This window comes from Triplophysa dalaica, chromosome 5 (assembly GCF_015846415.1).
Source record: "Triplophysa dalaica isolate WHDGS20190420 chromosome 5, ASM1584641v1, whole genome shotgun sequence".
Lineage (NCBI taxonomy): Eukaryota > Metazoa > Chordata > Actinopteri > Cypriniformes > Nemacheilidae > Triplophysa > Triplophysa dalaica.
The window spans coordinates 7316182-7342873 of NC_079546.1; the positions used below are offsets into that span (position 1 = coordinate 7316182).

The window sequence follows — 26692 nt, forward strand, 5'->3', positions numbered from 1 at the left end:
TCGACCATAAGATTCACGCAACAAGCCACCCTGAGTATAATATTATATTACTTGGAGAACCAATCACAACCCTCATTTAAAGAATCTCCCACCCCCCTTAAACTATAATTTATGTAAAATCCCTGTAGGTGTTGTTCAGCAGGTTTAGATGTTCTTATGTCCGCATAAAAATACACTTTATATATATTTATATGGTCTGTATCAAAATGTTTCTTAGGGATCTGAAATAAAGTACCCTGTGCTGTGATACCAGTGTCGCCTGTTTTTTTCCTCAAAATTCATGTTTCCAGTATTTCAGGTTTTAAATATATTCGACAAACAATTGCAGCAATATTTTCTTGACTAACAGCTATCTTTATGGAATAAGAAAAAAAACTTACTTTGTATGATCAACAAACAATTACTCAAAGTTAAAAATATCAAACAGAATTTTAAAGCAACTCACGCATTTTTCCTTCCTTTATTTTTCCTTTTGAACGAGACAACAATTTGCTACCTAAAGACAAAATCTTAAGTTAAAATGTTTTAAATCATTGCATTCTTTTCAATTCAATTTTCTAGGTTTGAGCCTGAGTAAACAAACTTTATGATACATTGGCAGGAACTTAATGTCAAGTGACTGTGGACCATTTAAAATAGTTAAGTACAGATGTATTCATTATCCGGCCTTTTGTGGCCTCAGCTTCTCAACTTTCTTATCTTCCAAACAATAATGCGAGGGGAACTTGATGTTGCTCACGTGAGCGTTACAAATGAAAATTCTAAAATGACTTGATGGGGTGATGAAGTAAGTATGCAAGGAGATGTATGGATAGAGATCCTTGTCTACAGCCCCTCCACTCATCTGTCCAATTAAAATTCTCCTATGGACCTCAATTCCTCTGCTCATTGCTGTACAAGCCTTAGTGTTATCTATTTGGCTAGAAGGTTCTATATATCTACAAATATATAACAAATAAAACTTGCAGGCAAAAATAGTTCGGTTTCCATAGAAACACCCTTTTTCCTGAAAATACAGCAGTCTCTGAAATATTCCCTTATTTCATTTGTCCCCATTTCTCTGTCTCAGGAAGCTCTTCCACCAACGAACAGAAGAAAAAAAGTATCTACAAACTTTGTAAACAGACCTGTGTCTTCAAAAAACATAAATAATTCAAAATATTAACAGCCAAATGATGCAGAAATCAGTGTTTGAATAAGCAAAGGGCAAAAGAACAAAATGTACAACACCATCCAGATAAAGAGAAACAAAAGCTAATAGCAAAGCTCCCGAGAGATTCTTGGCTCCGCCCCTCTCGTCTATGAGTTCTCCAGGCTTAAGTCTCTGGTGCTGTCGGTCGTACTGAGGGGCGGAGCTAATCAAAGGGATGTCTCTAAGCTGTGCATTGGGCTTCCAGGAGCAGAGGGTGTGGCAGGCTTGCTAGGATCCAGGAAGAGGTGGATGCAACTGTCAACTGCATTATTGTTCTGATTGGGCGAAGGTGGGGGAGGAGGGGTGGGCGTCGCATTTCTCTTAGTGGGGGCGTCGTCCTCTGCGTCCGTGTCATCGATGAGGGGGATGTGAGGCTCAGAGTCCTCTATCCGGAACTCCGGGTGGGTCATGAAGTTATGGATGGAGGAGCGGGACTCTGGCTTTTCCAAGCCCTCATAGGGCGACAGCGAGCTGCGGAATGCATTCACCACTCGGATCTGCGGGGAGAACATAAAGGGCGTAAAGTCAGTTTGACAGAGACACAGAGACCTACTGCTCGGTTACACACACGTAGACAGGCATACAAAGTCAAACTTCACATTTCAAACACAGGTTAAACCATGGCCAAATGGGCTGGTTTTAATTGATGAGTGGAGAGCAGTGAGGTTAGAGCACCAAAACCATCTGAGAGAGTGCGTGGGCTGTCAGATGTAGTGCGATTGAGAGTGGAGAAAACTCTGGAAATGGTGAGTAAAAACCTGACACTTGTGTTACGGTGAGCTTTTCCTCTGATTGACTGACAGAAAAATCCTCTTTTCTCTGCATTTAAATAAGGACAAATTCAGGATTGAAGAATGACAAGTGAAAGAGATGTGCCGTACAAACTGGAAAGCACTCTCACTTGTTATAGCAGCAACTCTCAAAGCCAATTATTCAGAACGAAAATATGAATGCGAGAGAAACAAAATGAAAGAAAAAACTGAAAAGAGAGAGAGGCCAAAATAACCCCAGAGGACACAGCTCAACACATAAGGTTAATATTTCTGAGCATGCTTGTATTGAAGGGGAGGGGTCGATTACGGATTATGTTGTGAAGAAGATACGCATAACTCTGAGCAGCCAAGCAAGTTGAAGCTAACCAGCACAAGTAAACTCACAAACAGTCTAAAGACTGGACCCATGCAGAGCAGCGCTACCTTATTTTCAACAGAGGTAAACCTTTGAGTATAGCCCATGACACATTTCACAGAATCTATGAAGAAATATGTGGCAGACAGTGTTATAGCATTTTGAGCTGAGTTTTCTTTTTTCCAATGTGTTCATTAGCAGAAAATCAAGACTAAAACACAGAAAACAGCTTCGACACCGAATACAGAGTGTCCTAAACAGAGAAAAAGTATGTTTATTTGACCATGAAGAGTGAGGCCAGCTGGGACCTGGTGAAAGATGAAAAATATAGATGTTAGAATCGAGGCTTTCGACAACGACGACAAAGAGAAATGATATGATTCGGTGTCGTGTGCGACAGAGACTTCGGATTTCCTGCAAAACAGAGGAAAAGACAAGCAAATAAAAGCGAGAGGAAAAGAAGGAGACAGAAGCTGGAATTTAGTCGAGTGAGAGATGAAAGAGTGCCAAATACTGAAGCTAGTACCACACAAATGCAAGATCGGTGAATGAGCAAAACCCGAACAACACTGACAATACAGCAAAGATGACAAACAGCAGAAGAGAAAGAAGAAATGTTATTTTATAAAAGGTGAAAAGTTTCCATTCGTAAACTGACTTCATTTTAATTACACACTAGCACCCTGCTGAGACCGTTCCAATGGCAACCCATCAATCCCATTCGCAAGACCAATCTGTTTGATGTGGTTATCAGTGTGACCATGGGCGTATACTCAAAACATTTACGGCGGATGACTAGTGTCGCCGGAGAGCTGCAGACACAGCAGACGTTATTAGACAACAACTCTCTTTTGTGAGAACCAGCCAAAGCCATCAAACAGAACACGGACACAAATATATCTCAATCCTAGCACAGAGACCCGGAAAATACAGCCGTCACATTTAAAGCGATGTGGAAGATGTTAAGATATAAGTCTCGTTTTGGTAAACAGAGATCGAAGGACATTAGGAGTAGAATGAAGACCGTTAGGCGAGTGGAGGAAATGTTAATTGTCATGCACTAATAAACACGCACTCACACCCGACAGCGGCAGAAGCTGAGTTGAAGGCGGTAGCAGGAGATAAGGCTACATGGGTAGGGCTAGAAACATTGGTTACATCGAGCTGTTGGCTGGAGCTGGACGGCTGGCGCCTGACGCCCGCCTGAAAGGAAATTCCGCTCTGGAACGCACTCACTACATCCATCTGGAAGGAATCAGAGAGTGTGATAGGCCCAGAGAACGCACAGGAGAGAGAAAGACAGAGAATCAGATGAAAGCGAGAAAGGAGGTGATAGAGGAGAAAGGGCACCCATATAAAAAGACAGGGAGAGATAGCAGCGTAGAGCAAAAAGGCACTGAATTAAGAACAAGCCTCCCTGACCTGACGTTTGTCTTAAGCACGTTTCAGCTTACTGCTTTAACAAACCCTCTTCAACAAATAGTGTCACCATATTCAGAGAAATTAATCAGAGAAATTAAAACACAACGATAAAAGCTGAGAGCCTATCAAGCGAGAGAGATTCCAGAAGGAGTAAAAGGTTTGGGCTGTTTGGGTTCCTAGACTGTGGTTTAAAGAGGTTACCTGAGTCTGTATGCGGTTGAGGCCTCTGAACCAGAGGATCTGTCCCCTGCGGAGCTCTCGTTCGGCGTGGTCTATTTCTTCCAGGTCCTCAAGTTCCTCCAGCTCCTCGTCTGGGATTTCATCTTTTTGCGTTCCGTGACCCGCCGTCTTCAAGAACTTCAGCCGGCTCGTGGGGATGGTGGAGATGACCTGAAAAAGAGAGCGTGTGGATACTTAAATGAAAAGGAAAATAAGCGGTGCTAGATGGCATCCGTTTCGAGTGCAGCAATTCTGTGCACCATCACTAGGAGGCACTCTTCTATCACAATTGAAGAGTTTGGATTGGCATTATGAAAGCGTCACAAGCTACAGACTGCTGGGTTCTATGTCACAAGGAGCCACACACATCTGATGCTTACCTGTCCCCAGAGTAGAGACCCAAAGCCCAAGAAGGTACACCACAGCCACTGTTCAACGTTGAGCCCGACGCAGCTGAATGGTTTCCCCCCAAACTGTACAATCACAAACTGAGTGGAGAAGAAACAAAAGTTCACTTATATTTCACCTGGATGGCGTTTTGTCATGAACTGAACAGTTAATCAAGTAGGAGTAGGAGCTCAATAGTGAGCAAAGTTCATTTTTAACTTTATACCTGAATAATAAAAGTCCCAAAGACGATGCTACAGAAGATCATGTTGTTGAAAATGCCTTCGAAGACATTGCGTTCTCCGTGGATCTTCCGTGCGTTGATTTCATTAAACAGCTGCATCAATACAAACGTGTTAAATACGATAGTGTAGTGCTCGGAGGGGGGAGCATGTAGAGGAGCGTTGCGTCCACTGTCTATGTCGAATATCTTCTCACCTGCGAAAACAACACTGCGATTCTAAGATCCTGTCAAATATCAGTCTGTTATGCCATTATGCTATTGTTGCTTTCTGCTATGTTATGTTGTCGGATCTTAATGGCTTAAGTTTGTGCTCAATGTGCTCGCTCTTACCGGCAAAGAGGAGAGAAAAGATGATAGTGAGCTGGTAGACAGCGTGCCCCAATATGTTCTTCATCATCGTTCTCGAGATGAGGGGCTTATTGCGGCCATAAGGCTTCCTCAGCAGAAGAGATTCGGTGGGGGGTTCGGTGGCCAAGGCCAAAGAAGCGAAGGTATCCATAATGAGATTCACCCATAACATCTGTACGGCTTTCAAAGGAGAATCCTTGGAAAGGTAGAAAGAACAGGAAATGATCATCATGACCTCATCCATTTCCATCACACTTAAATGCACCCATTGCAAGTGGTGGCAAATAAAGGCTACGGGAACTTCAAATTTGGCAAAATAAGTAAACCAATGTTGGGGCAGGGGACAAGTTCATGACAAGTGATCAAAATCTGCATAAATCTGTAACTGCACACGCTCTGCGTGGGCCCATTTATGAGCAATACCCAGAGAAAAATCACTCGATATGAGCAGAACACCTGAGCTTCGCCGCTATTTCCAGCCTCGGCTATTGACAACAACGCAAAGTGCCAACGTAACCCTACCATTCATTATGCGATAATACAGGATCTCAAGCGCAATCAGCCAGACCATCATTCCATTTAACAGAGGAGAGCTGGCTCGTTTCAGACCGGGGCTTTGCCCGTGGACAGCGGTGCCAGACCCCATGCTGACTGCGTGTGAGTCTTCCTGCCATAGACTAACAATTCCAATCACTTCACACAGGATGGGTAGCAATCAGCTGCTCCCATCAGCCACTGTGGAGCATCTGTAAAAGTGCGGTCCCTGGCGTAAATTTCCACTATGTAGCTCAAGAACTAAACGCAAAGCCAATATTGATACAGGATTTTGCGGTGTTTCATTTTAGAACGGAGCTTAACATTTACAATTAGGCATTTAGCAGACAAGAGTGAAGAAAAAAGAAAGCTATAAACAGAAAATAATGAACTTTTTCACCCATGTGCTAAAATGCAACAATGCAAATTGTGAAAAGCTCAAAAGAAATAAACCTGCTATTGATTACCTGTGTGATGCAAGCTCCAGTAAAGGCCACGATCACAGCCACCACGTTGACGGTGAGCTGGAACTGAAGGAATTTTGAAATACTGTCATAAACGTTCCTCCCCCACATGACTGCCTTGACAATGCTGCTGAAGTTGTCGTCGGTGAGTATGATGTCAGAGGCTTCTTTAGCCACATCTGTGCCAGCGATGCCCTGCACATAAAAAAGTAACAATGTAAAAACTATTGAAAAAAAGCATACAGAAAAGCCTTCAGCAAAAAGGCTGAATATAATTTATTTGTCTTAAGGTTTTGTGTCATAATTGTGACATAAACTTTTGTGTGTAGTACTTAAACAGACTTTTCCAAAAAACAAATATGGAGAATCGTTTAGATCTACATGGAATCAAAGTCTAACACGTCATAAAATTCCTAAAGATTTTCATCCATGCACTTACCATGGCAAAACCGACATCTGCTTTTTTTAGGGCGGGGCCATCATTAGTGCCATCACCTGTCACCGCCACAACCTGCCTCTGCTCTAAGACAGTGCTGTCAATAATACCTAGAGGAAAGACATGAGATTTATCAAGTAAACCATTACAACACCTTCTGAGCAGAATTCTAAATTAATTTCAGAGTTTCCGAGTACCTTTCACTAGTGTATGTTTATCTGTAGGTGAAGATCTTGCCAGGACCCGAAGTTTAGGCCATATCTTATCAATTCGTTCCTGTTCAATCTGAAAATAGGGTGGATATGATGAGCTTGAGCGTCTGCGTGGGTGGCCTTAGCTAGTAAACAATCATGACTCTCACCTCTCCCTTTTCATTACGGATCCGACGGTTGAACTCTTTGCCCTCCAAGCAGAGGAAATCATCCCCCGGCTGCAGGATGCCACATTTAGTTGCTATAGCGCGGGCAGTGTTGAGGTTGTCCCCAGTGACCATGCGGACCGTGATACCAGCACGCTGGCATTTTTTAATGGCATCAGGGACCTGAGCGAACAAAAGAGTGTGTGACCAAGAGATAGACACACACAAAAGAGCTTTTGGTTTACAATTTGACATTACATTAGGGAAGCACTGATCTCACTAATGCAGTGCACATACCGACTCGGTTCCATCATTTCATCACTACATTACATTATTCAACACTTACATGTTAATGCAGAGTCTTTGGCTAAAGAAAAAAGATCTGTTTACTTGTGACTAAGACTCATACCTCTGGTCTGACCGGGTCTTCAATGCCCACCACACAAATACATGTGAGCCTGGTGAGAATATCACCCTCGTTATCCCAATCTGGTTCCCCTTCCGAGGCAGGGAAGTCCCTATATGCCAGACAGATGGTCCTCAAGCCCTCAGAAGCCATGGGTTCGATCACACTCTTCACCATGTCGTCTCTATCCCTGGGACGAAAAAGCTTCGCCTCGCCTGTATCGGTCAGGATTTTAAAACACCTGTATGAGGAAAAAGCAGGTAAGGCTCGGCTGCACTGAACCACAGCAAATTAGCTATCCGAGAAATTTCTCAGGGGAAATATATCAGTAACACAGCTCAGTGACTGGAGAGGAAGGCGAAAGATTTGACCTGCCAATCAGTTTGGCTGACGAAGGTCTCATACGTTTCTTTAGATAAACATTTTAATATTTCATTACTAAATCTTTGTTTTTTCCTATCAGATGTTTGTGTAAATCTGTTTACTGATAACCAAACGAATTTGTGATTGAGCTAATCGTACTTCTTCAGCAGTATTTCTGAGGCTCCTTTGCTGAACATTCGGAAGCTTCCGTCAGCGTTCTTTAGCACTGTGCTCATGGATTTCCTGACGGAGTTGAAGGTGTAGACTTTGTAAAGTTTCTCTTCGGGGATTTCATTGCGAATTGCTTGATAGTCTTTTTTCAGATCCATGGCGAAGCCCAGCAGGGAACATTCAGTTTTGTTGCCCACCTGACGATTTAGGCCTCCTTCCTTTTCAGGGGACTGAAAGAGAAAATAACTATTTTAGGATGATAAAAAGCAGTGTAACTAATCATAAATAATAATTGATTCAACTCGAAATTATCCAAGACGTAGTTCTCTGCTAGTTTGTGGTTGTATTATGTTTGGTTTGAGTCTCACCATGATTTTGGTGGTATAAGCGCAGTTGACACTGATGCCCAGAACGAGAAGGTCCATTATGTTGGCAGGAATGACATCTGGTTCAGGGACCTTCTTGTAGTGTTTGTGAGCGATATGGACCTGGACAACTTTCATTCTGTTCATGGTCAGAGTCCCCGTCTTATCTGAACAGATGGCTGTTGCATTGCCCATGGTTTCACAGGCATCGAGATGCCTCACCAAATTGTTATCTTTCATCATTTTCTAAAAAATACAGAATCACAGGAAAAAGAATAAAAACCAAAATTCGGGTTATTAAAAATTAAACAGTCGACCAATCCCCAATTAAAAGGCAGAGATCCAGAGAATTGGCATTGGGGGTGGTAAAAAACGTATATACATAGAAGTGCAGACTGAATCTGGACTGATGGACTAACGTGTAGTTCCAAGTCTATATACACAGTATAAACAGACACAGTACAGGGACGTACTTTGACAGAATAAGCCAACGAGATGGTTACGGCCAGTGGAAGTCCCTCAGGAACAGCCACCACCAGCACGGTCACACCAATGATAAAAAACTTGACAAAGAACTGGATGTAGACGGGCGTGCACTGCGAGGTCCAGGAAAGTCCCTGGTACCAGAAAGTGTCCATCACAAACAGCACCACCAAGATGACCACTGTTATGGCTGACATTAGCAGACCTGCATAGAAAAACATATATAAAACTTGCTGCACACATCTAATGTCCCAGATAGGGTCGGTATATCCTCAATCCACTTTTCACCAGAATCGCGATCTTGTCTGTCGTCTAAAACAAGAGGTGTGTTCGACATCATTCAGCGCTGCACAGACCCATTGGCGTATGACATTGAGCTCATGCTCGAGCGTCTATAGTGGCTGTGTCTTTACTGCGAAATGCGATGATCTGCGTTTGTGTTTTTAAAGATGATAACAGGCATTTTATACTTGTGCTACCTGTACAACTTTAAACATCTGTAGCACCAGTGCCATGTGTAAAAAGGTTATGAAGATCATGATATGCTTTTTTGGGAAGATCGCCCAGCCCTAGCGCCAAAAAATAAATCATGCAAATGTGTATATAAATAAAACGTATCACTGTTCGAGTGTATATAAGTAAAACTTATAACTGTTTAATTAAGTTAACCGGTGCTTCACATGCTTACCTGCTTTCCCAATTTGGACTGCCATTTTGGTCAATTTCCCTTGCAAAACTGATTTTTCTTTCTTTTGCATGTTGGCTTTTTTCTTCTCTTCATTCTCGGCTCCTTCATCGCTGTTTAGAGGTTGCATCTCCATTGCAGCTCCATCCTGAGCTTTAGCTACAGAAAATGAGAGGGAGATATTAGGACATGCAGTAGGGTCCCATCTGCTTTGCGCTGTACACTATGTCTATAATTTCCTCTCTATACCACACGAAGCATTTCTATAATTAAATTGCGGTTCCTTCACGTGACAAATATAATTAAGTGAGAAGATACATTCATTATAACAGAAAATATACATCAGGAGTAATTTTATTATTATTTGGGCCAAGAAAAAAAAACGTTCAAGAACATCCTTCCATTTAAAAGCTGCATGCATACCCATCTGACCAAGTAACCTAGGAGACATAAAAAAACCACACTGGCAGGCACACGTCTCGCTGACAAACAGCCTCGCATGCATACGCTCACTCTGATCTCCAATCCATCACTTAGTGCTATCGGCCATAAAAGAGACAAGCAGAAACTTAGGCTGATCTCTGGGCCAGCATTTAGCACCCTAAAACTACAGCCTGCCAGTATAACAACACACAGACAAAGAACTGAGCACACATGCAATCATTCAGACACAGCGGGACGTCTCTATCTACCGCTCCTGTGCTTGTTCTACCCGAGCGTGTCGCAGTCAGCCTGTGCGCGGGATTTAATGGCCGTGTGATGTGAGGTAATGCGAGTGTGTCTGAACTAGCGGGGGGCTAGGGGAGGCGTGGGGGGTGAATATTCTATTCTACCATGGCGTGTTTTGTGCTCTACTTACCGGGCTGTAATCCTAGTCTGGTGGATTAGAGCTCATTTCTGGCAAGGCGATCTGTTGCCGGGGCTTCAGTAAGCACACACACACGCTAGTAAAGGGCTAGAGAGCTTGTGTGAGAACACAGAGCAATCTGAATGTGGACTCTGCCCTGCTTGGCTAAGTGAAGGTAGATAATAAAAGGTTGGAAGAGATCATTGGCCTCGGACAAATCTACAACACGGGGCTCCAAAATAACCAGCGTGACCGGATACATCGGCACCTGTTCAGACGCTAAAACCGAGCAGGAGTGGATGCTGTAGGAAACGCTGAAAACCTTTTTAGTTTTTACCATTTCAGTTCTTCCTCAACACTTTGCACGCACACACTTTGAGATTCACCAGTGTTGGTAAGCTTTAATGAAGATCGACAAGCACAAATGGGTTAAGGCGATGGTTTTAATGCAGGATGCAGCACGTAGGAGGGTGACCTGCTAGGCCAATATGCTGTTCATTATGTCATTAAGTCAATAGGGTTGCTCACCTTTTTTTCTGTTCTCCGCTGAGGCTTCCTGCTTTTTAACTGTAGAAAGAAAGAGAAGATGAGCCACATAACAAACACCTCCAAATGTATTCATTTTTCACGATTATGCAGCGCACGTTGAAAACATATTTCCAATTATGCAAATATTCCCTTTGATTTAACAGAATGAGAAAAGGCCCGTCAAATATTTATGCGGGTACGAACAGATGTGTCCCGCAACCTCACGAGGCTTGCAAATCCACCGCTGTGGCCAGCCCACAACATTACAATGAGGTGCATATTCACAAAGCAACAACTTGGCGGCCAACCTCTGCAAGCACTCAGCTATTCATATATCTGTAGGCATTCATTCGAAGGACCGATATTTCTGAAATGCATTAAATGGCTGTTAGTTAATGGAGCGCAGAACAAACCATTACGTTTCTGAGTTACTGCTTTAGACATTCTATACGAGTATGAAAAATGCTTTTTCTGGTTTAGACAATGGCATGCTCTCATGGAAGCCGGCGTTTGGCAGCCATAGACTGAAAAGGCTATGTGTTGGTCTGTTTTGGTTTCCATGGCAGGCAAAATGCTACTAAATAACAATTACATACTTTTCTTCTCTTTCTTTTTCTCTTTTTTCTTTTCCTTCTCCTCGTCATCATCTTCATCTTCCATGCCGAGTAACGTGAAGATGATTCCAGTTTGGGAATTGACTCCGACAGCAGTGACCACCATTTTTCCAGAACCCTCCATGACATGAGTTCCTGCAGATAGCAAAGTGTAGAAGATGAGAACCATTCGTCTCAGATGATCTTTCACAAAAACACAAACATCTCCACTGACCACTTGTGTCCAGAATACAGAAGGTTTCTGATTTGTACTTCTCCTGCAAAGTCACGGCATGTTGATGCAACAAGAAAAAAACTGGCACAAAAGTGCTTCCAAAAATAGTTAATCTTGGTATAAAAGTTACACTAAAACAGAATGTTGATTTTTACTTGATGAGTTGCTGTATTAACTGAACTTGCATGTTTTACATGACAGACATCGCCGCATGCCGATTCTTATTATATACCATTTTGCATGATTGCTTTAAATAGAAACCATACCAATGTTTCAAGCCCTTGTGTTACTATAAGGGTTGATTGACAAGCAATTAGGAGTTCCTACTTCATTGTTTCCGGAACATCTGGATGGATTATAATAAACGCAACACAATCGATGATGTCACATGCGTTGGACTACCTCTAATGGAGGTTTAACCGACAGATCACAAAACATTTGGACTTCATATACACCTGTATCTAGCACAATCCATTTATGATTGGATCACCTGTAATGGATGTCAACACTATCAACCAATAAATGAGATTTAGGAGGGACCGAAAAGACAGGTCATCGAAGCAATGATTTATTATTGGCCTCTATAAGCACCAGCAGAGCAGGTTTTTTATGGATTTCAAAAAGAGAGATAAGAGGGCATTTTTCTGCTAGGGTTTATACAGACAGACCCCAATTGTGGACTTCAACAGCTTTCCACAATTGTGTAGGCAGTGGAGTGGGGTAATCTACGAAAAACATCAGGGAGAGGTTTGTGCCGTGGTAGACTCGGCGTGCTGGAGAAGTGCCCACTCAGGCTCACAAATCCCCCTCATCTCCTCTGGGATGGCACACGGCAATGTCATTCTATCAGAGGATCAACTAGCTTTCATAAAATGGGATTAGCCGAAGATGTGCAATAGGCTCGCTGATAGAGATCAAGACCATTTGAAAAGTTGGACATTTCTGTTTTTAGACAAAGGGGGGAAAACTGAAGGTCTGAAGAACCAAACGGGAGTTATTATTATTAAACATTTACAAATAAATAATGAAAGTAAATTGACATTTACATTGCTGTAAAGCAAGTTATATTGGTAAGTAATGTTGAAATATCCATGGATAGTAGATTATTGTCCTACCTGATAGCAGCATTGGATCTTTCTCCAGCAGTTTCTTCACATGGTCAGACTCTCCAGTCAGAGAGCTCTCATCTATTTTGAGGTCGTTGCCCTGGATGAGAACACCATCAGCAGGCAGGAGGTCACCTGGGCAAAGAAAGTTTCCCATCACAATAATGCTTATTTCTGTCAATCTTAAAAAAACTTAAAAAAAACCTGTCCGTCATTTAGCACGGTTCACAAACATATGGGTACTAGTCTTCGTATGGATTTGGCAATAAATACTGTTGCCATATCTATAAGAACAAAAATAAGAAATCTTGTCTATTGACGGGAGCTTACCATATTTAATTTGTGCAATGTCTCCCACGACAATCTCGGCCACAGGGATCTGGATGACTTGCCCTCCCCGAACCACGGTAAACTTCTGCTCTTGTTCAATGCGGCTCTGCAAGCCGCGGAACTGCTTTTCTTTGCTCCAATCGTTAAAGGCTGTTACGAGCACCACACAAATAACAGACAGGAGGATAGCTGCTCCTTCTATCCACCCTGCCTCTGCTTCTCCTTCATCTTCCACACCCCCTGCCGCATTCCCGCAGTCTGAACGTGCGCACACAAAGATACACAGTAAAACTTAGATCCTATAAACATAAAACAATAAATTGATAACTTGGGCTCTATACTTATAAAATAGTAAAGAAAATGTACTTACTTCTTTCTTCTGATTCCGGAGGTTGATAAAAAGAAAGGCCTAAAGAAACTATTGCTGCCACTTCCAAGATAATCAGTGTTACATCCTGTAATGCTTCCCAAACTAATTGAAGAAAGGTTTTTGGCTTTTTAGGAGGTATTAAGTTCTGACCAAACGCTGATATTCTCTTTTCAATATCTGAGGGCTGCCCGCTTAATCCTGGAATGAGAAAAACAAGAGAGAAACACTAAATCAATTCATTATTAAAGTAAATAATGAACACACTTTCTTTACATGTGGCACATTGTTAAGATTAATGAGTTTCTAGAAGATTTATGATAAGCAAAAAAGTAAAGGCCTGTGGGTGATCTACGACGGCAATCAGACAAAGCCATATCATTTGAAGTTATTTTCTTACGTTACATTATGGTAATAACATATAAAGAACACATATTTATTTTATTGATAATCAAGGAGTGCCTTGGATTGCAACAGAAAATGTCCATATCCGGTCCAAAATGTTGGTTTAAAAAGAAATACTTTAACATAAATGTGTAAGGATTAGGCCTAAACCTTTCCGTATTAATTTGATCAAGAGCTATTATAGAAGCTAATCCATCAATTTTGGCAGTTCAGCCATCGAAAATATTTGTACAAAACAATCCTTTAATGAGATTCTCAAACAACTGAAAATAATTTCCTGGGTGTAAAAACAAAGTCTGTCGACTTGGCAGCGCCATTCTACGGTGTCATATTCAAGAATCATTCAAATTCACTGCTTAAACAGCATGTCTCTGGTTTGACCATTTGAATACTTCTCTATATTCAAAGCAGGTATTCAAAGAGGTCATGGTGTGTGTGTACGGTTCATTCACACACAGCATGCTAAGAGACTGAATGTTGTGAATGTAGCCTGAGCTTTAGTATGGAGATAAAGGAAACGTGTGCACACTCGCATCTAGTGTCTGGGATTCAGAGCGAACGTGTACGTGTGAGTGAACAGGATGGCTTGCCTGCCAGACCAGAAAGCAGCCTGGTCAGCAGAGCCTATTGTCATGACAACATCCATCAAATTACTCAGCAATGCCATAGCAGCGCTCAGCCTCAATACTGTTGCTCTCTCAATCCTGTCATTGAGATGAAGGTTTTATGCATATTAACACTCAGCATATCAAAAGCATGTTTCTGGTACTGAATTACATTCGACTGTGCTGTGAAGCTTTTTGTCTGTCTAGTCAGCATTCAGCAACATATATTTATTTAACAAAAAGCAACTTTTTATATCTACAGCAGTGCATACATATATACTCCGAAGCATCACACCCATTTAAGACATCTGGAAAATTCACTTTTATAAGGCGTTTAAACACTAGTATGTGTCCGTAGTGTGTGTAAAAACCAGAATAGAAATTCACTCGCTCTTATTTTTTATAATACGTATAATAGGGATGTGCACAAATGTTTGAATATTCGAGCCGCAATCACTATTCGAATATTAAAAATACTATTTGAATATTCACATTTTTCATAAGAATAAAACTGCATCACCACAATGTTAAGGTACAGCTACAGAAGACCTTAGAGTTGTCACGTCTAATTAAACGCTTCTTCACTTCATCTGTAATGATTTTATAATATACAGAAAATATCCTAAATCTTTGTTCATTCAGTCGCAAGCCAGTTTTAATATTTTAAGTTTACACACCGAATGCCCGGTTTGCATTTTATGCTCAGCTCACGTCACCATATTAAAATGTTTCAAAACTGGTGAGCCAGAGAATTCGTTAACATTACCTACAATAGGGATACAAATACCAACGTAATATTAAATAATTAACAATAATTAATATACATTACCATTATTTGTTCGGAGCGGTTGTTCTTAACATATTTTTAAAGAACAAATATGAATTTTCTAAGTAATACTAATTTCAACATTTTGAAACATGACAATGTACATTTCACTAATGTTAATGAATTTGGCCTTAGCATAAGAATGGCACCTTTTTCCATATATAAAAGACTAAATTTTCCTTTTAGAAGTTCAAATAGGGTCATCACCTTCATGTTACAGTGTCAAATGTCTTTGCATGGATGGCTTTTTTGTTCGTTTAAAAACGCGCTGTGATTCCTTAGTTACCCTAGTTGAAATAAATAAGCTTATCTTATTTATGGATGCAAATTGAATGCAAAGCTAAACAAGACAGACACTGACCGTGAACGACAAAGAAAATAATATTTATCAGCGGTGCTGATAAGCAGGAAATATCTTACACAGATGACGGTCATTTGGGTTCTGTTACCGGGAGTTAGAGAAGAGCAGCGCGTTTTCTCAGCTGTCGGCTTGTTAACCGCCAGCTTGTTGAGTAAACTAGACCATTATGCTTGTTTTTCTTATCAAGAACATCTAAAACAAAAAAACAAGATAACCATATATCAGACTGTCAATATACAGTCTGTATAATGTTTTCGTTTTGTTTTGTCGGTTTTCTTTTTGTATTATACCGGTCGGCCCAGGTTTAAATGCAGTTTTTATGTATTTTTATATTTCTTCAACATTAAAAAAACTATATACAGGACATAATATTAATGCGCTATGAATATTTTATGATGATTATAAGCTTGATGTGAAATTGTGACCAAATAAAAACGTAACAAATTTTGTCATTATTAACTTAATTTAAAAAAAAACTAATACTTGTTTTTATGAGCTTAACAATTCCAAACATTCACACAATAGGAGGCCTGCATTATGTTTGAAGAAAAGACTTATGATTGATTGGCGTGTTGAACTAATGAATTGAAACTGAAGCCATTCTTAGTGTTTATTGCTAAGAGCTAAACACTCAGTGTACGAAACTCACAGGTGACCAATCACAACAGATAGGGTCAGTTTGACCAATAAGAGGGTGTCGAAAGGGGGGACTTTATGGAAACCGGAAAAAATACAAACGTTTTGCGAGAAGAGAGACAGCGGAATGTGCAAACAAACTATGTCTTTGAGATAAATAAATGTCTTTGGGTGTCTATATTATATACCTCAGAAGAATTCAGAGTACAAACTGAGTGAAACACAACGTTTTAAATAATTGTGTAATGAATGTATCTTCATAAAATGATCTACATGATCATTTTTCCAGAGTAAGACTCAATTTCGAATTTATTTTTGTTGAATTAAGTGGCTTTAACAGCAAGGAGATGCCCAAATTTGAATAATGGAGCAAATGAATTGCTCCGACTGACATAAAAGGTAACCATTAGTCCTCCTCAATGAAAGAAAGGACAGTAGCTAAGCTATGTTTGAAACATTGCTGCAATGTGAATGCAGTAAAGCCACTGGAAATTGAGATTAAAGATTATATTGTCTCTTTGCTAAAATAGTAGGCTTAGGCGCAGATGAGTCAGCTCTTACGTCTTTGTCAAAAATGCACTTATGCTTCCATGCATATCTCACTTGCATGAAGCTTCACCGAGTTCCAATGAACCATTGTGATTCCTCGAACTACAAACACATTGTGATGTGCTTTAGCTGTTGTAGGCCTACAACTCATGGTAGCTACCTGTCCACCTGAGACCGCGCCACAAAAACAGTAGCCTCTATGGAAACTAAGAATAAAGTTGTTTTTACAATCCACAAAAGAATCGAGGAATAAGACTTAAAGAAAATTCTAACTAATCTAACAGGCTAGACAAGGCAAGAACATATTTTATAAAAATATGCAGCTCATCCAAATCATCCATATACAGATAACAACAACATACCAAATTATTTACATTTGCATTCATGCATTTGGCAGACGCTTTCATCTGAACCGACTTACATTGCATTATACTACACATTTGTTTCCAAGTATTTGCAATCCCTGTGATCGAACCCATGACCTTAGCATTGCTGGCAACATGCACTGAGCTACAGGAAAGCATCAAAATATCACTCAAAGGTGTTTTTTTTATATTTTAATATAAACCACCATCCAAAAGTGATCTGCCTGACAGGTGCGACTGCATTTAAATCATTCCATCAAAAAACAAGTTTTTTTCTTGCACAACAAGTGCAGAGTCACGTATACAATGCTCTTGTGTGCATCTTAGCAATGAACGCACCCTTCTCGCATAATTAAAGTACAAACCTCTTGCATCAACACACGTGAATTGTTCCTCAAGTCTAAGTTCTCATGTGAACTGCATGATACAATCGTTTTGACAAACCTAGGTGGTATGTGGCCATGCAAAAAATAATGTGAATGAGGAATGAGTTGCAAGCCAGGGCAGCTTTAAAAAGCAACTTATTACATTTGAAAGAGTTGAAAGCTTAAAAGTGGCTTTGCTCTGGATTGAGAAATGGCCTACTTACTAATTAGAAATCCCTTTTCAATTGTCAAAGCTCTTGTAATCTTAAATAACTGCTTAATTTCCTATGGCAAAGCTGAGTGATCTGATTAAGCTATAAAACATGTCATAACAGCAGGGATGCCTGCCAGCGTGCTATTGTGAAGCGGTGGGGACGGGGCGAAGCTAAATTGGTGGATCGCTGTAGGGCTCCGTTCTCGGGTGGCCGCGCTGCATAAATGGCTGAATGACAGACGCCTCCGTGCGTCTGTGCAATGAGCAGAATATCTAGGGAAGAAATTCTCTGACTTTCATAACTTTAGCCTATTTCCTCAGCATAAAAAGTATGGCACAGCACGGCCCAAATTTCCAATATTCTATTCAGGAAATATATTTTATAATTGCAATGCTGTGCAAGTATTGACGTTATCAGTGTGACCCCATTGTTCGAGCTATAAATGTCAGGACACAACGTCAAAATATACATTTCCAGTGAAGCTGTTGTTTCCACTGACACCATAACAAAGGTATAGCTCTGGACTACAGATGAGACAGTGAGCCTCTGTTTCAATCACTCACCATTTCATCGCCTGCTAATAAAAGTCAGACCTTGCAAGGGCAGGTGACACTACACACAAATGTACACAACATATGACTAAATTATCTCATTGTAAGAACTGAAAGACAATCATTTTTGTCAATCATCGTTTATAATGTTAATGGTCATGCAAGATACTTGCTACAGCTTCAATTGACAAAATGTCAGTGATTTAAACATTTTGAAATAACCCCATCAACTAGCATTGAAGGTTGGACCGGAGGCATAACAGGGGACCAAAATATCCCAGAGACATGACAGTGTTCTCTTTTGAGCATAACCAGTGAGCAACTAACAAATTAATCCAAACATGTTATTAGTTATAATGCTGTAGTGAATACGTTTTACTACTGATCAGATTGAGCTGGCATATTAGATGGTATCATCATGGAAACAATGTCCAAAAACCACCAATCAATACCATGAAACACCAGTCTGCTATCCTGGTGTTCACAAACAAGTGGGCCAGTTGTGTCTCACAGCGCCTGCGGAGAACTGCGGTGGACATGGTGCCGTTTTAATCTGGGATCAAACTGAAAATCCCTTCCCCCAAGAGTTCAATCAAGGTCAGACCAGCGATTAAACCTAATGTCTACAGAGAGGTAATAAACCCATGGAACTGCAGCTGTGGGCTGCACACTGACTCTGCACTTTCCCCTATCTTCTCTTCTATATACCTGCTCAAACACCCATTCCAATGATAGAAGAACAATAGAATGAGATAAAAACAGACAGAGAGATGGAGAAATAGTGTGAAAGCGAGAGAATGGGAGACCAGAAGAACAAGGGAAACAAAAAGGTTTAAATTAAGCTATTTTAAGAGCTGTGAAGTTGTTGCTGTAACCGCAGTCCCACACAATTGAAGACGGGATGGCATATGTGTTTGACATATTGCAAATACAAATTCTCCTACACAGTCACAATGCATGCAGGCTTTATTTAGGAGAATCTCTTTTAAGCCTTACTTTTTAGTTTTATTTTTCCTTTAAACTAGTTAAGTCACAATCAAGACCTGGTGTAAACCACCAGCATTCTATCCACTGCTTGGTGCACTATGTCGCGAGCTCAGATAAACTAAAATGCACCAAGAAGACATTCAACTGGAACTTGACTGCATCCTACTGCTAACAGCCAATGCTGAATTGAATGAGGCGCAACAATGCTGATTAAAATAGTCCTCAGTGGGCGTTTCCTAAATGAAACCTCCTGGAACTGTGTTTGCCCTCAACAACTGATGCAAAAACATAAATCACAGTTTTCCTACATGGATTCCTGCAAAGCAAAGGAAGTGCAAGATAATAATTATTACGCACCATCTACGGCCGATGTCTTTAGTCTGTTGCAAAGTACATTAACGTCCCCATAAGAATCTTCAATTTTTTGTAATGCTTCAGCCCCCCGCAGTTCCATGAGAGAGCGCAGCTCTTTAAGTGAGCAACCAAACTCTCCATCGTGATTGGGCTCTGCCACAGAGTTCTTCACCCCGCTGTACGAGTTGTTAGCCATGTCTCCCGGTTACACGGTTTCAGCAAGGGTGGAAAAATGGCGTCCCAAAAGGAGAGCTATATCCTCAGAAGACCGATGCCAGTAGTTCCCATAAACAACTGACGTCCTTCAAAGGAGGAGGAGGAGGATGTATGACTGCAGGTGGCAGGACTGGGATAAGCCATTCCCCTCAGCCCGTGGCGTTGCATTCATGGTGAACTCATGGGAACTTTGGAAAAATCAGCCCAAGGAGATCTGGAAAGAGAAAGAAAAGATTGCATTGTTATCATGGAGTGTTTACCAGTAACAAATCTCACAAAGGACATAGAATTTGGTGTTTATCTTACATTCGAGAACACAAGTTTGGCCAACTCTGCACCAGGCCTGAAAATAGTAAATAGGAACTCCAAGTCACTGGCTGAGTTTCAAGGTGACATGCTACCCACATCTACAAGCAAAACTATGTGGGCTTATTTGAGTAGTAGCGTGGGAACTGACCTGCCATCTTTAACTGTGCAAGAGACTCAAGTCTTGTATTAAAAAGTATATCTGCCTTTATAGAGCCACATAAAATGCTCTGCTTTTGGCAACTTGTGACGCATTATAGAATTGAAAGGACAAAAAAAGGAAATAGTCTCATGGATAATGTCATGCACAATACAGACATACAATAAAGTCTTCAGTTAAAACCGCTCACTTTCACATACTGAATTTCATAGTCAAATGGTTAAAAAGTGTTTTTATACATCCTAAAATAAATACACAAAAACCTATTATTCGCATTACTATTACACTGGTGGGTGGTGTAGCTAGAAAAAAATCTTTATATATTTTTCAGTCTGCAATATTTATCTTAATCATTTAAGTGTGTTTTTTTAATTGCTCAAGCATTAGTTTAACTTTAACGAAACCACCAATCAGATTCTAAATTTAAAGTAATGACTTAAATACAGTAAATAACGTGTTTGAGCCCTGCAAATTAGACATTTGGTACTCGGTTTTAATGTTCTTTAATTTTCACCAAAACCATGGTAAATATATTCAATATATCACCAAGCCCTATTAGCAAATACAGCAATGAAATGAGTTTGATAAAGTCAACAAGCTCCGTTGTATCTGTTACTACAACTGGAAGTAAAAAGGGAAACACCCAACCGTTTTTACAGCGTAACAGCTAGCTGTCTAACATAGTGCCTTTAGTGAGTCCTTAATAAAAAGTTATAGGTTCCCAAAATGACTGGCATGTCAAGTAGTCACTGCAAATAGTTTATTACCAAGGTTCCTTTCAAAAAGCCAAACAAACAGGTTCTCAGAGTCCTCTGTAAAAAAAGATTAAAAAAGTGGAAAATGTCAAGAAATGACAGGGTTTACTTCAGGTTTTAAGCAAGATAACCTCTGTCCTGCCGAAGCTGTCTTTCACTTCCTCTCCCATTTCTAGTTATTATCTATAAGTGACTGCTTGACCAAGATGAGGGAAGTGACAATCTTTGCTGTGCCGTGACAGTTTCAGCTTGCAGAGCAGGTCACATGTCACAACAGTGGAAAATCATTGTGATTGGATCTTCAAACTAACAACTGCTAGCTACCACAGTATGGTTGAGCAACAATACTGTTAACCCCTGCTATACACAATAAGTAACCAGTTTTAAAGTTTGTCACTCTTGAGATTTGTTTCTGTTGTGGTTTGTTTCTGTTGAATTTCAAAAGAAACTAACCTCAAGGATGACATAGTCTCCCAACAGCAATGTGAAAGTCTAAGAGAATGTCAAGATCTTTATCGGGCAACAGGTCTGTGATCTTACTCAGTGGTTTGATTCACAATGCGAGTATAGGATTGTATTTGTTCAGGATAGGTGCTGTGAGCTGTGTGCTTTGGCTTCTCGGTTCCTGGTGTAGTTTAGGGCAGTTTGCGCTCATTTACACTGAATCTAATAAGTATGACATTTGATACTAGAGGGCTGAGGTGGGTCAGCCCTGGCACATTATAGGTCTGCTTTCCTGCAGCGATGCCAGTCTAAAGATGTCAACAGACAATGAAAAAAGGCATTAATGGTAGTTTCATTTCATGCACTTAGCCAGGGGTCTATAAACTGGGCATTTATCTTTCTCCATCACCTGCAGAAAACAAAGTCAGGTTTAAGACGCATCAAATCTGTGTAAGAACTCATCAAAACTGTTCCTAAGAACTACAAGTGAGGTTCCAAGAAAACCGAAGGAAAACCCTCTTGCTCTTGGATGGCAATTGGAGACTCTTTACTGTACGAGCCAACTTCATGCAAGTCAAGGACAGCGATTCTAGGGATCCCTCTGCAGTGAAGCTGTCTGTAATGGGGTATTTTTAGCCGCCTCAGACAGCCCACTCCCCATCCCCCTTCTCTGGCTGTTGCTGAAATGGGTCAGGCCATTTCAATGTGGAGGGTACAATGCAGCCGCCCCGCCTTACTCATGCTACATGGCTCAGTGCACTTAGGGCCACTTCACACCACTGGCTGGGCACTTCCACTTTACCATCACTGATCCTGCTCAGTGCTCACAGAAACCAGCCACCCACTCATCCACACAAAGAACAGCCATCAGGTAGAATCTAGCGCTGAACCTTGTTGTAATGGCACCTCCAAAATTTTACTTCACACTGAAAACAAAAAGAAACTTTTTATTACAACGTAAAACTTTGTCTTTAGATGTCCTTAGAGGTGTCTGTCTTTAGTTCAATGCTTTTATGTTCTCTTTGGGACCGTATATCTTCTAAGAAGGGCTTTTAAAGAAGAGAACCTTTATGGATGAAAGAGTTCAGAGCAAGACATCTGTTCCTACTCCTGGCTATATCTTTGACACTATGTAATAATCCAGAGATAACTTATAATGGGATAATGGGCAAGACGAAGGTTCAGGACGCTTAACTGTTAAATGTCAATGCAGAATCATGGAACGATGGACACCTGTAAATGCTGCTTCTGTCTAACGTCTATATTAAGTTTTGTTCCAATTTGTCAAGTCACCACCTGTAGGTACCACTCAAACAGCAAAGGTATGCAACAAAACATATGACATTTAATTTGGAATCAAATTTTGGATAGGGCCTGGACAGCGACCTCTTACCTCCAGAATGTACCAAGATAGTTACACCCAGTCATCTGAGGTCAAAGAAATTTTATCTGTATAGTCCCGAAGAGGCATTAAGCTATATGGTAAATGAAACAGAGACATTATTAAACACACTTAATAACACAGACACTATTTTTAGCTGTTTATAATAGCTTGTGTGGGGTTGAATGTCACCTCAGATTAATGTGACACAGAGTCAGTGGCCTCTTACATAAACAATACTAGAGAGAGGGGCTAGGTTACCATCTTTCCATACCAGCTGGAATGGAACACATCAATATATTACAAGAGCTCACATTCACATTTTCATTAAAATCTGCAACAGTAGGTAGAGCCATAGATTACGCTCAATAATTTGATCTAATTTTAAAGGTACTACCTTTAAAAATAGACAACAGAATACACGAAAGGCACTGTTCTGAATCAATCCTGAAATGTACAGTGTCTCACATGTGCAAGGGTCCTATATACAACAGAAGACTAATTACATTATATTCCATAAATATTCCAATATCTGATTATAATATTAGACTATTAATAGAAAATGAATATGCATAACAAATCAACATATTTCTTCGAGACAGTTTGATCGTCTGCAGTTTTAATGAGAGCAATTTTAGTGCACCGAAGCACTTAAACTAAAAAACTGCACTTTGAACAAAATCCTCAAAGTACTTTGCTCCTAATTGCGTCTAGGAAATCAGTCTGCGTTATCATGCTATCATGGTTTTATTACCTTGATAGATCATGATGGAGCTTAACTGTTGTCAAAGTTACTGTCATACAAACATTTTTAAATAACAGCGAACCAGTGATCTGAACTCGACGGGCATGTCAAAGGTCAGCGTCGACCTAAAGCATATGCAGACCAAGCTTTCCAGCAAAAGGTGCATAACAATTACCGGTATTAAAAACAAAAAGGCCTACACATTTAAACGATTGAGAGTTTTGTTTTGTGACAGCAAAAGTTGAATATACGCCATGCACTCAAGGTCAAATTCAGCATTGCTGTCATACAAGCCTGATCAAAAGAAGCAACAGGCCATCGAATGATGTACGCCAAGAAGCAACAGACCTGACACGCAACGTGAACGCACAATTGAAGGGTCCTTAAACTGGGGTCTATGTAAAAAATCCTAAACGCCTTATTCAATCTAAACGCACCAGGCAGACAGTAGACGCAATATTGCAGTCGATCATGTATGGCGCATTGTGTTTTGCACGTCTGCTCCTTCAAATACGATCGCAGCAAATTGGACGTGTCGCACAGCTCTTGTACGACTCACCACGCCAAGTCACACATGACAGGAGGAATTAGGAGTGTCTACTACAAGGGTTGAAAATGAATGCGCCACGCTTAACGTTGATCAACAAGCATATCAACCGGCTGAACGCATTGTACAATACATACCCAAATGCGAGGACTGACAAACCAGAGAAACATTTAGTTGACAGCAAAAGCGTCCTCGCAGTAGGATTTAGCCTGCTAGCGTAACGGCTAGCTGTCTCAACACAAGTCCTCCTGACAGAAAGGCTGCATTGCTGTCATCATCATGGCACCAAACCACGGATATTTTGCTGAAACAGACGTTCTGCTGTAATTCTTGCGCTCGTATCCAGGAAAAGCGCTTTAAAGAATATCGTGCTTGCTAATGTCACAAGTACAGCGTACAGCGACACAGAAGTCCGTTAAAATTACGTTACTAGACAGAGACGGTCGCTTCTCCGGACGTTTGACAGCGTTTAAAACAAACAAGTCCCACAAATAATCTCTCTCTTACCGCTTCGGTGATAAACGTACTTTCTTTGAATTAGCACTCGGAGAACAGACGGTCCACGATTCTGTAACTGTCACCGAGCGAACCTCTTATTTGACGACTGGTGACGGTTAAAAAAAGCAGTATCTGCCGTCTCCACGGGTCGCCCTTCTTAGATAACACGTCAAAACCGCAGAGCAGGGACATGGAAACATGAAGTCACTGCGGTTCCATCCTTGAAGCACGAAAACGGCGGTATTTGAATAAGGGTGCTAAAATAAAAGCGGTATCGCGTGATCAGACGATTGCTGCTGCGGAAAGGCAGCGCGTGCAGTCAAAAGCTCTATACGTCAAACGCAACTTTCCAGCGTGCGCTGCACGAGCTCGCCTCATCCCTGCATCTCAACGTGGTGCGATACCATCGATTTTTTTTTCAGAAACCCCTGCGGCGACAATAGGCAGTTAAAAATGCACAGCGGTCGGGCTGCCGTCTTTTCTCGTTACCGTTGCACGGGCAATTTGGCTAGGCAAGTATAATGAAGGCTAGCGGATAGTGCGGCGAGAGAAGCTAGATAATCGTCCGCGAACAAAGCGGAAAAAATGCATTTTCACACATGTTTCACATTTAAAAGCGGCAAACATATAAACAAGCATGCGGCAGAAAATGGGGTATTTAAACTCACAATGATCTCCGAATAAAGCCTCAGAGATCCCCCTCACTCTCTCGGTCTCCCTCAGACTCACACTGCCGTCTATCTAGCTGCTCCAATCTGCAGAGAAGTCCCTCCCACAGCCTCGCGTCACATGAGACATGTGATGCACGTCAGAAGGATGGCCACTGACATACTAGCGGATCCTCATTGGTTCAGCCGAGATATCAGTCACGCGCCAAAACCCCCGCTGTTTGCTCCCTTTCCTTTATTTATGCGGGTTAGCATTATTTACACGTATGTTTATGAGCTCGGTTGAATCGAAACGAACGCATTCACGCTGTGTTCGCCTTTATCTTTACTTAATACGAGAAAAGCTTTAGAATGGACCGGTGTTGTCGGCTCCGCCCACAGTCATGGACGAGTCTTCCCCGGCGGCTAATTAAACTTGACGTCATTCTTTCCATGACGTCGCCGCTCTCTTCTTTCGATTCTGTGTTGCGTTTGATTCAGTGTGCAGAAACTACTCATTACATTAGCTCACATGAACCAGGTTACTGCATTATCCCGCGTAGAACATTGTTTCTACCGAGATGAACACTAAAACTTTGCTGTAATTTCATAGAAGGTTTGCCATTTACTGTGGATTTCAATTACAAGTTTATCTAGTTTATATAATTTTCCTTTATTAAACAAGACTAGATATGTCAGGTCACTTTTTTTGTTGTGTTATTATTGTAATTGTAAAGAAGTTTTCAATACTTTTACTAGAAAACAAGACCAGAATGCTTAGGATGAATGTCATTTTTTTGCATATTTTGTGTGTTCTTGCTCATTTTGAATCTCAAAAGTCAAATTGTTTTGATTAACGTTATTGAAAACAGTACTGATAGGAAAGCAGTATGAAGTAGTAATTCCATCTACAGTAAGTTGCAAACCTGCTGTAAACTACAGCAAAGTTTTATTGTGAACTATTTGCGCAAATAAATTAACTTTAAAAAAAGTAAAAAAGACAGTTTTTAAGATAAAGGATTAGAGATCAGGAATAGAAAAAATAGATTAAAGCCTTTAACTACATTCACAATCACTAAGCAAATATTTGTGCATGTGAATACCACAGCTTCCTCTATATCATGATATTGGCATATCCTGTTGTTGGGGTGGAGTGCTTGCAAAATGCTGCACAGGGTATCTTAATAATTTTTAAATAAACCCAAATTGCCCCAGCTCATAAGCAATCATCTTGACACGTTTATTTATAAATATGCTACCAGAAGATCATTTGTTTTTACACCTGTCATCTTACGTTTACAGATAAAGGCCCAAGGAGTGGCTGTGGTTTGTATTTCCGCAGTAACTGCACCGAGATGTCATGGTAACCATTCTTGGCATTTGTTAAACATGACATGGGTGTGAAAGATGAATCCAAATGTTTTGTAAGTGTGACTGCGTTGTGGGGTTCCCCATAGAAGTTCCCCCAAAAAACTACAGTGCTATTCTTATTCTGTTTTTTTAAATACCTCTCTAATGACATTTACATTCGTTCACTTAGTAGGCTAGTGCTTTTATTCAAAG

At 40.7% G+C, this 26692-nt stretch overlaps 1 protein-coding gene across 8 annotated transcripts; it reads right to left on the bottom strand.

Annotated features, from left to right (window-relative positions):
* Positions 1-446: 446 nt before the first annotated feature.
* Positions 447-25641, bottom strand: atp2b1a (ATPase plasma membrane Ca2+ transporting 1a). 8 transcript variants are annotated; one of them, XM_056747620.1, is made up of 23 exons: positions 25151-25625; positions 22885-22969; positions 22705-22786; positions 19434-19860; positions 13215-13412; positions 12845-13102; positions 12524-12649; positions 11177-11329; positions 10581-10619; positions 9209-9364; positions 8511-8725; positions 8041-8283; positions 7661-7902; positions 7142-7379; positions 6736-6915; positions 6572-6659; positions 6378-6484; positions 5942-6133; positions 4923-5136; positions 4575-4786; positions 4342-4449; positions 3944-4132; positions 447-1689 (listed from the first exon to the last, which is right to left on the bottom strand). In XM_056747620.1, exons 4-23 carry the CDS (start codon positions 19624-19626, stop codon positions 1360-1362), a joined length of 3681 nt encoding a protein of 1226 aa, XP_056603598.1. In that variant the 5' UTR covers positions 19627-19860; positions 22705-22786; positions 22885-22969; positions 25151-25625; the 3' UTR covers positions 447-1359. The 8 variants fall into 8 exon arrangements, with proteins under 8 accessions (XP_056603598.1, XP_056603597.1, XP_056603596.1 ...); XM_056747619.1 differs by lacking the exon at positions 22885-22969; XM_056747624.1 differs by lacking the exons at positions 22705-22786; positions 22885-22969 and adding an exon at positions 3400-3565 and having other exon boundaries at positions 1505-1689; positions 25151-25641.
* Between the last annotated feature and the right edge of the window lie 1051 nt (positions 25642-26692).

What these genes read in the sequence shown, in the direction of transcription:
- atp2b1a (XM_056747618.1), bottom strand. Translation starts at nt 19,626, where the DNA reads ATGGCTAACAACTCGTACAGCGGGGTGAAGAACTCTGTGGCAGAGCCC. An exon ending in AGCGGAGAACAGAAAAAAAG is followed by an intron (nt 9,365 to 10,580) that starts GTGAGCAACCCT and finishes CATTTTCTGTAG; the next exon opens with CTAAAGCTCAGGATGGAGCT. An exon ending in TTGGGACTTTTATTATTCAG is followed by an intron (nt 4,450 to 4,574) that starts GTATAAAGTTAA and finishes TTCTCCACTCAG; the next exon opens with TTTGTGATTGTACAGTTTGG.